Source organism: Neopelma chrysocephalum, unplaced genomic scaffold (assembly GCF_003984885.1).
Source record: "Neopelma chrysocephalum unplaced genomic scaffold, ASM398488v2 Primary Assembly neopelma1_77, whole genome shotgun sequence".
Taxonomy (NCBI): Eukaryota; Metazoa; Chordata; class Aves; order Passeriformes; family Pipridae; genus Neopelma; species Neopelma chrysocephalum.
The window spans coordinates 8,366,849-8,384,307 of NW_020897738.1; the positions used below are offsets into that span (position 1 = coordinate 8,366,849).

A 17,459-nucleotide genomic window follows, 5' to 3' on the forward strand; every position below is an offset into this window, starting at 1 on the left:
ACTGCAGAGACACAGGGGAAGGGGCTGTCTGAATGAAAGGTGGGGTGGGAAATGAGCAGCTGCTTTGGCATTGCCAGCTCAGATGATGCAGCAGCCAACACTGCACTCCTGCACGATCTCTTCCTTACCAAGCTGTGCATGGACACCCAGTCCTCACTAAACACTGCCACTGGGAGGAAGGGAACTCTTCCTGTGCCATCTCAGTTCTGCAGGGCTGATACCAGTGCCAGGCCCAGCCTTTAAATTATAGAGAGAACTTCTACAAGGAGTAGTTGTGTTGAGCAAGGTCTGGCTCTCTGAGTACATGTTCTGAGGTTTAAACTAGCTAGTGCCAGAAATTTGGGGTCATGTGAAAAAACCAGTTTGTCCTACTTGTAGATAAGATGGAGTCACATTTATTGGTCTGCCTGAAGTCTGTAATCTTTCCTAAATACTGACTTCCTTCCTTCAATGCTATTTTTTGTTTTAGTTCCCTCTGCCCTGCTTTTTCCTGTCAGTGCTCTAAGGGTCAACAAGGGTTTGCAGCCAGTGACTGGGCTCAGCTGCTGTTATGGAATGAGACATCCTTTGGTGATGTGCAGCATCCTTTATCTCTGGTATTTGCTTCCCCAAGCAACGTGTTCTCACTCTTTCATGGAGCAATTCTCACTCTTTCATGGAGCAAAAACTTGATGGGAGGCTGCAGAGTGCCTCTGATTCCTGTCCCTTCCTTTAGAAAAGACAGCTTTCCAAGGAGTGGCATGTGGTACCTGGCTGCAGGGCCTTTTGGCAGCTTAGATGGGCTTTTCCATGCTTTCATTAAGGCAATCAGATAAGCAGAAGTTCTGGATGCATGTTTTGGTTTGCACAGTAGTTGCAGTTGGCTGGTGTTGTGTTGGCATTTCAAAACAAACATGTGTGATTCCATCACCTCCCAGAGAAAGGGAGTAGATGGAATTCTACCTAGAGGGGGTTTTTTCCTCCTGATGTTAATTTCTAAATATTCATATTGGTATCTAAAAGCTCTGATTCTCCTCTGTCCTGTACTCTGTGTGTTTATCCTTTTGTCAAGAGTAACCCATTGAATTCACTGTGCATGTACCAACCACCCCCTGCTGTGACAAGGCAGGGACTGGGCCTTTCCCATCCTGTGACCTATTGCCAGTCAAGGATCAGACTGATCTCCTCATTACATTTTCATGGATCATTTTCCTGTTTGCTTTTAAGCCTCCTGGCTGGTGGAGCTTTCAGCCCTTCCTGCAGAACCCCCATTCACAGCCTGGTGCAGTCCCTGTGCAGAAGCCACTTCTGGCAGCTTGAAATTGTGTTGTCTGAATTCATCCCATTGCACCTGCTCTTGAGGGAGAGGGACTCAAGAACTTGATTTTCCCCCCTCAGAATAATTTGGGGAAGCTAAATTGTACAGTGCTGTCTTCAGAAGCCTTGCAGATTCCTGCAGTGCCTTCCAACTCTGTCTCTGCTGCCAGGATTCCTCTATGGCACAGTGCCTGCTTATCCCACTGCATCCATGGGGGCTCACCCAAGGCACTGTGTCTCCTTGGGGGGACAAGAAGAGATGAAAACTAACCCTTCCCTCCCCAGCTGTTTACCTAACCTTGAATTCTCAGCCCAACTAGAACTGAAGTCCTGGCTTTGTTCTGCTTTCTGTGAAGGATTGTACAAATTAAAGCTGATGTAATGGTTTAAAACTGTTTCTTAGCAAAAGTATGGAATATTTCCATTAGTTTCCAATAAATAGTAAAAATGACACTTTCATTGATTGAAGGGCAGTTCAAGGTTAAGTTGTTGGCTGCTGTCTGTACAATGTATTAAATCTTCCTGCCTGGCAGTTGTGTTGAGAACAGAGGCTGCAAAGCAAGCCTCTTGGTTTTTTGCTCTGCTGCCGAGTTTTTGCTTCAGCTGGGCTTCAGGTCTGTGTGAAAATAACAGGGAAATACTGGGCTGATGAGGGAGAGGCATGGCTTTGCCAAGGAGGGAAATGGCACAAATTTCCAAGATTTTAGGCACTCTTAAGACCCACTGAAGTGCTGGTCCTAAGCATGTTTGCAGATCAACCAGAAAGCAGCAGAGGTTTTTGTCCCTGAGTTGCTCACACAGAGCAGCTGGACTGCAGATACACACAATTATGGGTAACAGGCTGGGATTTATATTCTGGGGCTGTATCTTCTGTCATCTCCTAGATGCACATGACAGTAACTCACCTGTCAGGATGCTGACAGTCTTTTCCATATCTTGTCTTCTGTTTTTTTGCACAGGAAAGAAGAATGGAGATTTGGACAGGAATTTTGATACACTTGATTTGCCTAAGCGGTCTGAAGCAGCCAAAGGTAATGCTGATGTTTGTGCTTTTGGGAGTCACAAGTAGCCTGGGAGCTGGAGGCTCTTGGAGGGATGTGAGACATGAGCATATCGGGCTGATCTCTGTTTTGCAGTCAGTTAATTGTACTAATGGATTGTCAGTGCATGCTGGTATCTGGGATTCAACCCTGGATAGAACCAGCTTTTCTATAAAGCTGCTGAATTGGTGGAATCCTGTAGAAGTCTGTCTGGTCTGGTGTTAGGTGACTGTAGCTCCAGAGAGGGGGGAGTACACGCTCTCTTTCTTTACAGCTCCATTTGTACCCCCCTTACAGACATGGCTGAAGGAGTTGTGCAATGGGTGAAGGTTCTTGGCACTGACATTGCCCTTCCCTGGCATCCCTGGCATTCCTCAGTGTTCTGTCCAACTGGAGGGGGATGGCAGGGAATTAGGAGTTTTGCCTTTATGATAGTCTTCCCCTGAACACAATATTCCTCCCTGTCTGTAGTGAGCAGGACTTGCAGTTTTCCAAAATCAGGAGGTTCACAGAACAATTCTTGTGCACTGCCCTTCTGTTGTATTTCAGGTCTGGCAGAGGTGAAATGTTTCACAGTCTGCATTCCCTTCTTGCATACATGTGCTTTTTTTAATTGGAGATTAGGAGGTGATTTGGGGTCTCGTCAGAATCCTCACAGCATTGGATGGTGTTTGGGGACCTGCACAGGTTTGGGTTTGAAGTGTGTGTGCAGTGTCACTGCAAAGATTCAGCCATTGCCATGGCAACTGCCTCGGTGCCACCCTGCCAGCTCCCAGGGCACCCTCACCTGCAGGAATACCCTCAGCTACCTGAGTGTCCCTCAGAAGACAGATTTTAAACTCTGCCTGCGTCACTTCCAGAATTTTGGAGGGTGTAAAGAGACAGTGTGACTCAGTGGGAGATCCATGGATATGGGATACCTGAATTGGGCTCTTTCTGTGACCTTGATCAGATCAACTGATTTGTGCTTCAGTTCCATTGCTGATAACTGAGGGCAGCAAGAGAGGCCACCCTCAGAGATGTGCTGATAGTCAGGGATGGTGGGATAATTACACATATTTAGTGCTGCACTCTCACTTCAATTCACAGTGAAGCTCTGCCTGATGATATGCAGCTAATCCTAATATATAGTGCAAGCTATTCCCAATGTGTAGATGGATCTGATCTATTTACAGACACCCTTTACAGGGGATAGTTTCTAGTCTCATGTCTAAACACTCATTTTCATTTGTGCATTATTGCACAAGATACAGTAAATCTGTACAAGATTTAAGATCCTGATGTACCTCTTAGCAGCTGCAGTGCCATCCTGTTGGGAGAGCTGCAGGAAACTTCTCCTAACCAGCTTTCCCTGGAATGCCATCAGTTCAGGGCTGGCTGTTCATTACAGTGCAGAGCAAAGAGGTATCTTAAGGATGCAGGAAAAGAAAGGAATGCAAAATATAGCAAGGGCTTCAGTGTTTCCATTCCTTTCTAAATGTCATTGGAATGTAGGTGCCACTAAAGGGAAAAGATGGAAATCAAGAATTTCTGTGAAGAAATGTATCTTGCCTAACTTTCTTTAAAATGAGATAAAAATCTTGCAGGAGGCTGTGGCAGTGCAGAAGTGATGTGGCAGATCTGATGGGAGCCATATCTGTCTCTGAGCTCACACAGCTTGTTATCTTCTTCAGGTGGTAGAAATCTCACACTCCTGAAGAGGTTGTTTGATAATTTTGAGATACTCCCATTTAATCTAAGTCAAATAGACTACATATCTCATGCTAGATAAGGTCAGGAGATTACTCCCCTGCATTTTGAAAGCAGCCCTTTGACACAGAAAAAGGCATGAGAAATGATTCACTTGTGTGCCAAGAGTAAAAAACTCAAGTCAGTGATGCATTTTTGTTCACTTTTTTCCTGGTGGTTTCCTACCAGGCATCTCGTTTACATGAGAGTTCCTGGACATTCAAGGTTCTAACAAGGTTGCTTGAACTTTGCATTGTTCAGTAAAATAAGGAAAATAAAATGGAAGTTTTAAAACCCTTAAGAGCTCTGGTCTGATCTGTGCCATGGGGTGTAATTGCCTCTGATGAGATCAGCTCTCAGCTGAACAGAACCTCGTTACTAAGATGGAGAAATCATGCAAGTTTTAATGATCAGGAGCACTCAGATTGAGTGACACAACCAAGTGCTATTTCAAAAATCAACAATTATAGATTAATCTCTTTCATGTATTATTAAAGCCATGTTAAAGGGAGTTTTCAGCTGGAATCTTTGTGGGCAAATGAAACTGCAGTAATAAGATTTGTTCATGCAATGCAGCAAATGAACATTGTGGTAGTGAACAGATATTGGGATGCAGTGTTAAATTTCCTGTAATCTCATGGTCAACATCCATGGAGTTTATCTGGTGGATCTGCAGATGAGGTTTCAAGAAGTTGACATCGTGGTTTCCCTGCAAGACACTCTTAGGAGTGACCACTGAGCTTGGCTGAGTGTGCTCACATTGCTGGAAAAACCATGAACCAGCAGCAGCAAACTCGTTCAGACCTATTTTCTACCATCTCTGGAAACTTTTGGTCTCCAGATTACTTTAATTGTAGGAATTTCATCCTGTTCTGTAGCCAAGCATCATAAACCCAGAAGCTTTTGTAGATCGTGGGTGGGGTCTGGCTCGTGTCTGTGTGGAAGGCAGAGATTCTCAGTCCTCCTCCAGGACACCTGTCCTGGTGGTACAACAGGAATGTCTTCGTATTCTGAACAGTCCAAAGGGTCTTGTGAGTTATAACCTAGTTTAAATGCTATATTTTACTTTTTTTCCCTGGAATTTGTTTGTTCTGGAGAGAAATGAATGAATGAAGGCAATTCTTTTTTTCAGAGTGATGAACAAGAGTCTCCTCCTGATTGCTCTTGGTTTTTTAATGGGAATTAGATTTTGCTTCAGCACATCATTTGAGCAGCCCTGAAACCATTTCTAAGTCTTTAATAATTTTATGTGCCAGACATTCTGGCAGGGGAAAGCTTCCAGTTCAGGGTTGTTATCTGTGGTAAACTGGATAATGTCAGATGGGAGAACTTGCAATGCTTTCAGAAGCTGTCTCATCTGATATTAAAAAGTAAATGTATGTGCTCTGGCAGTGTCCAGAGTACTGCTGTCCTGATGAGGAAAGAGTGTGGAAGAGAAGCCTCTTGTTTCCTCTCTGTTGAAAGGAGCATATTTTTTTCCTGGCGGCCAGAGAGGGAGAGGAGGAATTTCGGTGGGAAGCGATAAGAGCTTGCACAGAGGAGGGAACAGCACTGACAAGGAATTATGAATGCTGTCCTCAGAACCTGCTAAATTTAGGACTTTGAGAAACTGCTGCTTCTGAGGGGAGGGGGGAAGGTCTTGCTGGAGTGCCTTCCCTGGTATGAAGTAGGTCAGTGGCAGTGGTGCTGCCTCCTCTGCACGAGCACAGTGATGCTGAGCTCTCCTGGGCACATGTTAAATCCAGGGTGTAGCACAACTCCCTGGCTTGTTCAGAGTCCTGTCTCTGAGCAGGAGCAGCCACAGGAGGCTCCTGCTCTGGGGAGACATCAGGATGGATCAGGTCTGTGTGGTGGAGAGCAGTGTCTCAGGTGAGAGCCTGCACTGAGGTTTGCTGAGAGCAGTCAGGAGTGATGTGTGTCAGCCCTCAGAGATGCTGCAGAGCTGGGAGCATTTCATCCTCCTCATCTGGAGGTGTTGGATTGTCCACCACTGCTCCTCAGTGCTGGAGCATGGCAGGAGAAAGTCCAGAAGAGCAGAACAGCTTTTTCTATGGAATCAGCATGAGGTTATTCCTAATTAAGTCCAGCCCTCTGTGCTGTTTGGCCCAGGCAGCTCTCATGGCTCGTTGTTTATGGTCACACACATCTGATGGCAGAACAGCTGATGCTCTGAGGTGCTTTGGGTGTTGAAGTTCAGCTCTAATTTCAGTTTCTCTCATTAGGGAGCTGAAAGTTTTCAGCCAGAAGGAGGTGTGCAGTTCCATTTTAGCCTGGTGGATGAGCTAACTCATTTTCTCCTTCAGATCAGTTATTAAAGTGGTTATTAATTCATCTTTTCTGTTTTGATTACTTAAGCTTGCTTCCATTTTAATGGGAACATATTTAGGAGAGAGTTGTGCTGAAATACTGCACCAGTGCTGAAGCTGCCTGTAATGAACAAGTCTGTTTTGTTGCACCAGGGACCTCACAGAAAAGCTGAATTCATTTGAAAGCTCAGCTCTGTGTACACACTTACCCTGGTCAGCAGCCTGTGTAGGCAGGGAATGAGATTTTGGATGAACTTGTCAGCAGGTGAATTCCTTCTTCTCCATTATCTGAAATCCTCAGTCACTTCCCATGGAGCCTGATGCTGATGATAGATTTTCTATTCCAGAAGGTGAGTGTTTAAATTCCCTTATAAATCTTTGTATTACTGCTCCAGGAAATTAGACTTCCTGGCACTGTCAGGGTAATGACTTTAACTTAGTAGATTACAAAAGTGCCAGCAATTTGTCTTCAGCTAAAGGCAACATGTAGTGAAGGAGAGAGAAACTTCACTGAAGCTTTACTCTGGCTTTAGGTTTGTAATTAAGATTGGCTGCTGTTTGCATTTCACTGCCATTTAAATCTGCTTTCTTTAAATCTTTCCAAGCTGACTCAAGCACTCACCTGCCTTTTTGCAGCTCCCTTCAGTCATTAATTTTGATTGTTGTATTGTGAATAAGTGAGTAGAGCCGATTGATTAATGGTACCATCCAGACCCCTCCTGTGCCTGCTGGTGGAAATGGAGGGACTGGGGAGATCTGTGGCAGTGAGGAACATGTTCCTGTATTAACATCTTTGGAGTATTTTGTGCACGTTGCTGAGAATTTCTGTCAGAATTAGTGTTTCTTATTTCTGTTGCTTTACTAATCTGAGTGTTCATTTTGGTCCCGTGTGTTTTTCATAATTTACAAAGCAGTGAAAGATTTCTCATCCGTCTTTCCAGAGGAGTCAGAGAAAATTTATTGCCTGGAATAGGAAAATTCCCATATGGAGCCTGCCTTTGCCAGACTTTCTCTGGCCTGGTACCTGTAAATTCCCATTCTTTTTCCCAGCATTTGCAGGAAATTCAGAGCAGGCACATGTGGATTTTTCCTTCCTTGTGTACACACTCTTTCTGTAGCTGACTGCCAATTGTTCTGGAATACTCTGCCTTGTTATAATATAATCCTCTCTCATTCTCCTGTGGAATGTTGCTGTTTGTTCAGAGCTGGCTGACACGTGCACGAGTTGCCTCCTGGCCTGCTGAGCTGTGCTCTACAGGTGGAAGCTCCTTATTTGTGATCTTCACAGATCTGTTACATTTTATTATGTAGAACATAAATTGTAAGTTTAGGGCTGCACTGGAGGGTTTGAAAGGTCATATGGGGAGATGCAGCTGGAATGTGAATTGGAAGTGCAGGAGTGCTGTTGTGTCTCTCGTTCCTGCCCTAGCACACCTTCTGCCAGTGGAAAGAATGAGTCTGAAATATCTTATTGTTGTTCTTAACATGACAACTCGAGCAATTGAACTGGTAACTGAGTTATTGAACAGTGGTGTTTTCATTTCAGGTACACTGGCCCAAGCCTGTCGGGGTTGTTGCTCATGTTGACTCGCTGTGGCACCTTCTGTGTTTCAGTGATGTGTGTCCTTCTCTCAGGAGTCACACGTGGAGAGGTTTAATGGGTACTCAGGCTGGATTTCAAATGGAGTGCAAAATTCTGCTTCCAATAGTTCACTTGAAAAGACTGTTTTAAAACAGGAAATCATTCCAGTAGGGGTGTTGTTCTTTTTAGAGTTCTTTTGGAGATTACAGGAAACACAAGTTCTCTGTAAACTCAGGATGAGGTGAGCAGTGATGGGCGGTGGTGACTCATCTGCAGAGATGAGAAGGTTTTTATCTTTGACTTCTGTCTCAGTCCCAGTCCCAATATATACTCCAGGGTACCTAAAAGGAAACTTGCTGCAGGATTGTACCTGATTAGAACTGTTTTGCAGTTCTTGCTGAGAAGTTTTATGTAGACCAACAAGGGAGGAGGAGTGAGTAGAAGTGTCTGCCTCACTTTGCAGGGACAGCTGAATTCAAAACCTGTTGAATAAACACTGTTTTGCTGTCACAGTGTTCCCTGTCACCAGCTGTTCTCACTTCTTGCTGCCTGTTGCCAGGATCAGTCAGTCCTTTGGTAGGTTTGTGTCCCACACGTGCAGACTGCTGGACTTCATGCTAAGGCAGCCCTCGTTGTTATTCACAGTGTCTTGTAATGAACTCCCCTTGCTGCACAGATGTTATATAAAATAAATCATTAGCACCAGTCTTGTTGCTTTTGTAAGCCTTGAACAGCTTGGCCTTTGAAGGATGTTGTCCATGGAACCTCTGTTGCCCACTACATAACCCAATGGCATAAAGTTAAAGAAACCAAAACAGCCCCAATCCCACCTATTTTTAACAGATATTTGATAAGGTGAGCAGTTAAAACAGCAGATTTTACCCACATGATGTGTTTACCCACATTCTTACTTTGGAGACTGTGAGGAAGCAAAGATTTTTCTGGGAGAAGTACCAATGCTATGAGTGAAGCCCTTCCCAGTAACTGTGCAGGAGTGCTGGGGAGACTCACAGCCCTGCTCTGGGGGGTTCAGTTATCTCACCAAACCATGGGAGAGCAGCCCTGCTCTGGGGGGTTCAGTTATCCCACCAAACCATGGGAGAGGAATGTGAGACCCTGACAGGACCAGCCCTTGCTCTGGTGTTATCTGTCTGCTCAGGAATGTGAAGAATACTTTTGGCTTTGCATGCTGGTCGTTGCTGCCACGTTTGTCAAACTCTTGCTCTCTTGCTCCTGAGGAGGCCTCGGTGTTGCAGCTGAGCTGTGATTTCCAGCCCTTGCTTTGTCACAGGGACAGCCAGGCAGGAATTGTATTTGCACATAGGACAGGCTGGATTCCTGGGGGGGTGGAACAGAAGAGCCCTTGCAGCTGGAGAAAGGGGAAGCACAATATCTGTGTGACTGGACTGTCCCATGGATGGCCCAGGTAAGAGAGATCGTGTCAGGAAGTTCTGAGTTGGGAACTGGAAGAGTTTGGCTCCATGGAGGATATAGATCTGAAGTTTAAGCTGAGGGAGCAGTGGGAAACAACTGCTGGGGCAGGGAGGCAGGAGGAGCAATTGTAGTGATATAGAATTTCATTCAGCTCTCTGTTTATGTGGAGTTGAGGATGTGAAGCTCTTTGTAAAGTCACAAGGTGATGGATCTTGTCTGTCTCTGCTTGGCTCTGCTGTGATTTGTCTGCCTGTACAACTCCTCTTTTTCCCTTTGGGTCTTCTGCCTCTGTCTGAACAGCCAGAGGTACCATGCAAGCTGAGTTAGGGAGACAGGTTTGTTCCTGAATTGTTTCAGACTTTTCCTTCTGAATGAGAAAAATCTGACTCACCTCTGAGGTATTTTGGTTATCCTGGAAACAGTGAATCAACATCCACAGCTGCTCCTCCTCTTCATCCTTCTCTTGCATTCTTGAATGTTTAGTCTTCCTCAGTGGGTGGAGGGAAGAGCTGGCACTTGGAGACAAGATTCCCCCTCTCCACCTCTGAGTCCTCTCACCTGTGGCTCTCATGGGACTACAAAATAACTCCAGTAGTCAGCTTCCAGCTCCTCCTTGCCTGAGGCTGACACCCAAGAATATAGATCTGCTGGAATAACTAGCATTACCTTGAAAAGACAAGAATCCCAGGTGGTAAATTCCCTTTCCAACTTGATGTGAATTTGTGGCCAAGTTATAAATGCGCAGAAAATGAGACTTATGCATCTCAAACTAGAACAGCCTGTATGTACTTGCATAATAAGGTAGCCCATGAAAAACTAAACAGCAGGAGCTCCACTGGAGAACATGGTAATTACAGCAGCTAATAAGGAGATGGAGTGATCTGGAGCTTCAGCAAAAGGCAGAGCTGGAAGGAGGAAAGGCTCATTTTTCCATTGCAGCATCACTACTGACTGGCTGAGTGGCCTTGGGCAAGTGGATTGCCTTCAGATGCTGGGGCTGTAGTGAACCTGCTCAGGAAGTGTCTGATACTTCCACTGTCTTCACTAGAAAAATAACTTCACTAAAATAATGAGAATAATTGCCTTCACTAAAGTAATGAGTGTTTTCACTGCAGCTGTGATAACCAATGCAGATGGAGGGCACATGATACATTTGTAAAAACAGCAAAATCCTGCCAGAATATTGTGTATCCCCACTGTTGCCAGCACCACAGTGATATAAAAATTAAATAAAAACATAATTTCTGTTAAAGGTGCATAGTAGTGTCTTGCCCCAGTGGGATATTGTGGGAGTGGACTGAGGAGTTCATGTTGCAGAGAGTATTTTGAAAATACATAATACTGTGAATTTGTTTTGTATTCTCACTGTGCACACTGCACTTGCTGTGTGCTTATAGGGAGAAGTTCAGCTATTTTATTGATGATGCTTTGTATAGGTTGGTATATACAGAAAGCAGTGCATAAGTCCAGTGTTAGGTGTGCTCTCTGGCAATGCAAGATCTTAGCTCTTCAAACACTGCTTGGATTTTCATGTCCTTTCCACTTGGTTAATATTTCTGATGGAAAAAATAGTTAGTGTTGGAAAGCTGTAGTTGTCAGTCATATGTTTTTTCTTTTCATAGCTTTTCCTGTACTGTTTGCCCTGCTGAGAATGGTTAATTCTCCTCCCTCCCCACACTTCAGGTTGTGTGTGTATGTTTTTGCATGTCTCATTTAGCATTTCTATTCTACAAGCAATTCTAATTGTTTCCCCAAAATAGAATGCCTGTTATTGCAGAGTGTAGCTCATTATACAGATGATGCTCAAGGACTTTATAAAATGAGAATGTGCCAAGAAAGCCTCCCAGGAATAAAAGCAGGAGCTGGTGGGGACGTCCTTATCTCACATGAGTGTAACTGCCTCAGTCTGGGACTCAGTCACTGCAGAGAAAGACTCCTCCAGCCCCAGCCCTGTTGGGTTGTGTCTGCCCTGCCACTGACTTGCAGTTAAGAGACAATAACAAGGAGACTCTTTTCCCCCTTTTAGCATAAGCGTAAAAAATGAGATGATCCTTTGAAGAGAGGTACAAATCAAAGCTGTCCTGACAGCCTGGCCAGGATCGCCGTGAAGCGTGAGGAAGAGGAGCTCAGCTCTTGCCAGAGCTCAGACACAGAATTTCCTGTCAAAATCAATTACAGAAACTTTGCTGCACAAAGTTCTGCTTGTCTCTGGTGTCCATCAAAAGCACCGCAGCAAAGTCGTGCTGACAAAGCTGCTTGACAAGTTAAGAGAACAGCAGAAAGTTTCAGAACAGCTGAGGCAGAAAAGTGGTGTAACGTTGATTTAAATCCCTTGCCAGATTTCCAGAAATAGTGTGAGCATAAGTGAAGGAAGTGGTTGTGGCTGTGGGTGAGTGTTCCAAAGGCTGTGCCTTCAGGAGGAGCAGGAATGTGGATGTGCTGTCTGGGAGCCCTGCAGGACTCTGGTGCTCTCAGAACTCAACTCCAGACAGACATCTCTCCAGTCTTGCTGAAAGCATTTGTCTGTCCCATCTGGTGTTTCTTCTGCCCACAAAAGCACAGGCTGATGCCCCTAATTAGGCACTGGAGCAGGTTCCTCAGAGGGTCTTGAAGGGTTCTCTGTCACTGAAGGATTTCAGGACCTGACTGCACAAAAGCATAAATAACTTGGTGTGAGTTGGGCACTGAGCCTGCTTGGAGCAGGGAGCTGGCCCAGGTGACCTCCCACGCTCTCTCTGGAGTTGTTCTCTGTGACTCTCACTAACTGATTACAAACTCAGCCAGAAAAAGTATGTCTGCATAAAACCAGCACAGTTTTCCAAAACTTAATCCATGACTCCTGGTTTAGTGACTCAGATGAGGAGAATGAGAGAGTCCATTTCCCCAAGGAGCTGGGAAAGGGGCATTCAAAATGCATCTTAATTGGGGTATATCGGGCTGCATCCCAAGATGTGGCTTATTTAAAAGACAGATATGTTTTTACTTGGAATATGTACCTTCTCTGGCACCTGCACAGTAAACCACGGAGTCCTCACAACACTTAACCAGCCTTTGAGGGTCTGCTTATAACAGCTGATGATGGGGGAGAGTAAGGTGAGTGAAAATGAACCAGTTGTGTGATTCTGAACTAATTGCAGATTGAGGGACTGGAGATCAGGCAAGGAGACCTTCCTTACAGTGCAGCCAGGACAGGGAAGTACATACATTCTCTCCACTTTTGCTTGAACAGTATTTATTATAGTTAATGGAGAGCTTTAATCATGGAGTTAATCTCAAAATTAAAATAAACTGGAATGTCAAATAACCTGTGCATTCTGAATTGCAGAAGCCACTGATGCTCATTAGTCAGGCTGAAGCTGCCTTTGTGTTTTGCAGAAGAGCAAATAAAGAGAATCAAAAAATTAAGACTTCTGTTTTCTCAGCATTAATTTCTGGTGCCTGTACCTGCACAGCTGCTGCAGCCCCATTATCTGACTCATTGCTTTGTAAACCACTCTGAGATATGGTGAATGTGAAAGCTGCTATATAAAGCTGTATTTATTTCTATAACCCCCAGTGCTCTGCACGGGCTTAAAAGCTCTCCCCTTCTCCCACATGACAGGGGAATGATGTGGCTTAATGTGCCATATCCCTCTAACTGTGGAGTGAAGAAAAACGACCTTGAACTGCCAGGCAGGCGTTTACCTTGGAAAGCACTCCCTTAAATTTACCTGTCAGCTGGAGCGGGGGGATCTTCCCTCTGCATGGGTTAGAAGCAGTGTCAGTCCAGCTGCTGGCTGCTCTGAGCCCACTGAGAGCTTGATTGCTGACCCAGGGGTTGGCAGGTGCTCACAGGGAATGTTCATCAGTGTGTGGGAGGAAGGAGAGTGTTTTTATTTCGGCCTCACAGACCATTAGTTCCAGCACTGAATTTCCCGTGTCCTGATCGTGGGGAAAACTGGAAGTCTGTGATAGCATGAAATGTTATTTGTCTGTGCAGGAATAGACCCTGATTGGGGCAGATCTGGATGGAGGCTCTGTGAAGAGCAGTCCTTCCCCCTCATGTCCAGTTCAGTTGTGTTTTGCACACCCTGCTGTCTCTGAGGTGTTCTGTGCAGGGCTGTGTGTCTGGGATCTCTCAGGCCATGAGGAACTGGGGCTGTTGGGAGCGTGAGGCCTAATCCCATTTATTCAATTACACCAGTGCTGCTTCCAGGAGAGTGCTTCAGGGTGGTGCTGATGTCCAGAATATGAGGCTTGGTAAAAGCATATGTGGCTCAGATTTGGGCAGTTCTGCAAGGTTTTGCTTGATATTTAAGTTCTAACAAGCACATCCCCTGTGAATCTGCCACACCTGCCTGCTGAAAGCAGTGCTGAGATCAAACCCCTCAGCATTGAACTCTATGGCAGTTTTCTGCAGGGCTGGATCCCACTTTCCCTGGAACACTTAAAATTTGGTGCCAGTCATGAAATCCCTGAAATCTGGAGCCTTATTTGTGGGTCCAGCTCTGGACTCCCATGGCCCGTGGGAGTGTGTGAATGGCTAGAAATGGGTACAGTCCATAACATGTGGAAATTTCTGTACTCTTGAGGAAGTACCTCACCTTATTTACATTTATACTGACCTTTTCAGAGTTTTCTATAGGCATGAACAACCTCCACAGTAAATGTCAGCCTCTTCTTAGAATCTTTTACACGGGTAGTTTTAAGCTCAATTTTTAATTGCATAATATTACCATAAGAAAGGTGCATTGACATTGAAAACTGTCCTAGACAAAGTGGCTATTGGGTTAGAGATCTTTTCACTATTTTAACAGCAGTGAAGTGGTTTCAAAGAAGCTGTCAGAGTTGCTTTGAGGGAGTGGCTGCTGTGGCTTTGTTGTAAAATTTCTCCTATGATTTCGTGGTGTTTGTGAATGCATGCCATTGCTGTAGGATGGTGAAGATGGGGCCAGGCTGCAGTTGGATGCTGTGTAATGTTCCCCTTTGCCTCTTGGAAAATGCCTCTGTGCTCCCTCTATTCATTTCAGCTGAGTGTCTCATTCATTGCCACACGCTGGGGCCCCAATCTCTTCTCTTCTTCTTTTTAATTTGCATATAGATTTATTTGTGGCTGTGTTATGGGTGTGTGTTGGGCCAGCTAAGGCTTCAGGGAGCTGCTACTCTCCAGATCGTGTTGTCCTATCTCACATTTTAGTCCAGATTTAAGTTTTATAGCAAGACCTGTGTTTCCAAGAAACCTCTGCAGGCAGAGCTGGTTTGTGTTGTTTCTGCCTGTGATTGTCTGATATTCAGGCAGTGCACCAAACAGCAGCCAGGTTTTCATTTCATAGAAACTTCCCTGGGTTTCCAAAAAGCTGCAGAGAATGGTTGGCAGAAAGGGCAGGAGTATCCATTCACCCCACACCTTTGATGTGGTGTGTCCCAGTTGAAATGAGGGAGGAGCAGCAGCACCTTCTCTTGCCTTCCATCATCTCTGGTCCCTGCCTGGATGTGGTGCTCTGAGGACAGGTGCAGAATCTCTGTTCTTGAAGGCATTAAGGTTTCTGGCTTACACTAAAATCCAGGAGAATTAAGTACCCAAATGCTGTACCTTAAAAAACTGGGCTCTAAGGTCCATTTTTTGTTAGAGAAGTTGAAGAAAACCTTCTGTTCGTGCTGCTCCCACTCCGGCCTGACATTTATTTGACATTGAAAACATCAAATTCTTTTTCTTGGATGCTTGGGAGATACTTGCCTGACAGCAGTGCAGTGACTGTAATTGAGACAGATTAGAGGCACTGGGCTGCCTTTGGGTGCATGAGGCAGCTTTCATGAGATGGAGAGAGGAATTGAAACACACTTTTGACTTGGGAAGCTGGAGCAGGAACTAATTAGCAATTTCAGGACACAAACAGGAGGGAGTGTTTGGGTTGGCATATAATAAATTATTTATTAACATGAGGGAGTCTTTCCATATGGCAGTTGCTTGTAAAATGCTTATAAAGGCAAGATTGCAGGACTTTGCATGTAAAGAACAAACAGGCTTTGGTCCCAGTCCTGGTGATTGGGAACCACTGGCCTTTCATTTCTGCAGGCTAAGACTGGACCTGCTCAGCTTGGGTTCTGATGAGCTTTCCTCAAAAAAAGATGAGTTGTTTATACCCAAATATTTCCTTCCTACTGGAATGTATTTTGAGATGTTTCATGTTTCTGTGAGGGTAGATCCACTGGAGAATAGAGAGATTTATTCTTCCTCCTTATTTGAGGAATTCAAGCTGTGGAGTTCTGCAGCCCTTCACTGCCTTAAGCAGACAGGCCTCTAACAAGCAGCTGAATTGATATGAATAACCAAATACCTGTGTAATGGCTTATGACCATTTATGAGACTTTATATAAAAATCATGATGAGAGGTGGAGGGATAATAAGACTCGGTGAAGCATGAGTAACCCAGAAAGGAGCTTTCAAATTGGCTCCTGAGCGGAGTTCGGTGTCTGAAAGATTTGGGTGTTTCCTTGAACTTGTTTTTTCCCTTGGCACTGAAGATAAAACTGAGACAGGCTGGGAGAAGCTGGAGCAGGGGGCCCTGGGCAGCAGGGGTGCTCTGATGGGCAGGGCAGAGCAGAGGGCCCTGGGCAGCAGGGGTGCTCTGGTGGGCAGGCAGTGGGAGCCCCCCAGTCCCACCCTGCCAGGGCACTGCTGTTGCTGTGCATTCCTGAGCCATGGAGGGGTTGGGGTTCCCTTGCTGGCTGGTTTCAGTGCCACTCCCCAGTGCAGAGAGGGGCTGATGGCAGGAGGGGCTGGGGGTCTGGAGCAGAGTGGCTGCTGCATCCAGGCAGGGTTGGTCACTGCAGTGCCCCCTGACCCAGCACTTGGTGGGACCATACCCAGCCTCATCCAGTGCATTTCATACACCCCCTTGGGGACAGGAGAGAAGGTACTGGAAGGTCTGCAGAGCTAAAAAACTGTTCTCTGTGCTTTTTCCACCTTTCTTGCATAACTGTGAGGGGGTGTGGATATTTATCTAAACAAGTATTAACATGCAGGGGGGTTATTTTGCCATGCAGCTGTCTGCTGTAGTGTTTGTTCCCTTTGCTGTGCTTCCCTATTTGCTGGCATTTTTTGACAGAAGTTTTATAAAGCTGTTCAATATCTAAACAGTTCTGAATAATGTCAGAACCTTTAAATAAAATAAATAAATTTAAGTGGCATCTGGAGCCAAGAACTAATGCATGATTCCTTTTGCAGTAAGCTTTTCTCTGCAGACAGGTTTCTACTACTGAGCTGGGAGGAAACTAAAAGCTCGTTAGCTTTCTGGAGCCAGAGCAGCTGATTGGCATCTGGAACTGCAAAGCTGAGTTTTACAGGGGCTTGAGGCCAAAAAAGGGCAATTTGGAACACATGATCCATGGTTAAACACACACAGAAGACCAGAGGAAAGAAAATGGTAGGTTCAGACAGCCACAAGTTAAAGGAAGAAGTCCCTTAACAGTGCTGTTGATTTTCGGTGATGACTGTAGTTCTGAGGCAGTTTTGTGTTACGAGGCTCTTGGACTTATTGGTAAGATACTGACAGCAACACATTGTATTTTATTACTGGACATAGCTGTGGTGTAATTTATTTTTTTTTATGGGCTTCAGGGGATCCCTCAGTGTCTCTCTCTTTAATAAACACATTTTGTACACTAAGCTCAAACCTGCTGATGGTTGGGCTGGACAATTAGGCATCTGCCCTAGTCATGGCAGTGAAGAGTGTCTCTGGGATGTGGGGTCTCTGCAGCTGCATCCCATGGCAGCTGGGATCAGGAAGCAGGGGGTGCTTTAGGGGCTGGAGGTTGAGCTTGTAAGGAAAATGTTTTTGCCCGGTTTTGGTTTTCTCAGATTAAGGAAAAGTCCCTGAAAACACGTGTGTTCTGGCATGAATACATGCAGAACACAGTTGTAAAAGCATGTTTGTTTATATAGTATGAAAAGTAATAATTTTCCTTGAGTTCCCAATCCTCATCAGCCATCTTCCTATTCCTCATTTTCCTTTGGGAACGCTTGGCTAAATGGAAGAGATTTGAAATATGCTCCAAAAAGCAGTGGATTCAAGCCCTACCAAGGCAGAGAGT

The 17,459-nt window shown here is 45.1% G+C and overlaps 1 protein-coding gene across 12 annotated transcripts in view; it reads left to right on the forward strand.

Moving 5' to 3' along the window:
• ARVCF (ARVCF, delta catenin family member) overlaps positions 1-17,459 on the forward strand; it is a 155,743-nt gene that overhangs the window by 111,385 nt on the left and 26,899 nt on the right. For all 12 annotated transcript variants that reach the window (XM_027689413.1, XM_027689419.1, XM_027689416.1 and 9 more), the window contains one exon: positions 2,256-2,327. In XM_027689413.1, coding sequence (XP_027545214.1) covers positions 2,256-2,327 — 72 coding nt within the window. The remainder of the gene's footprint in view (positions 1-2,255; positions 2,328-17,459) is intronic.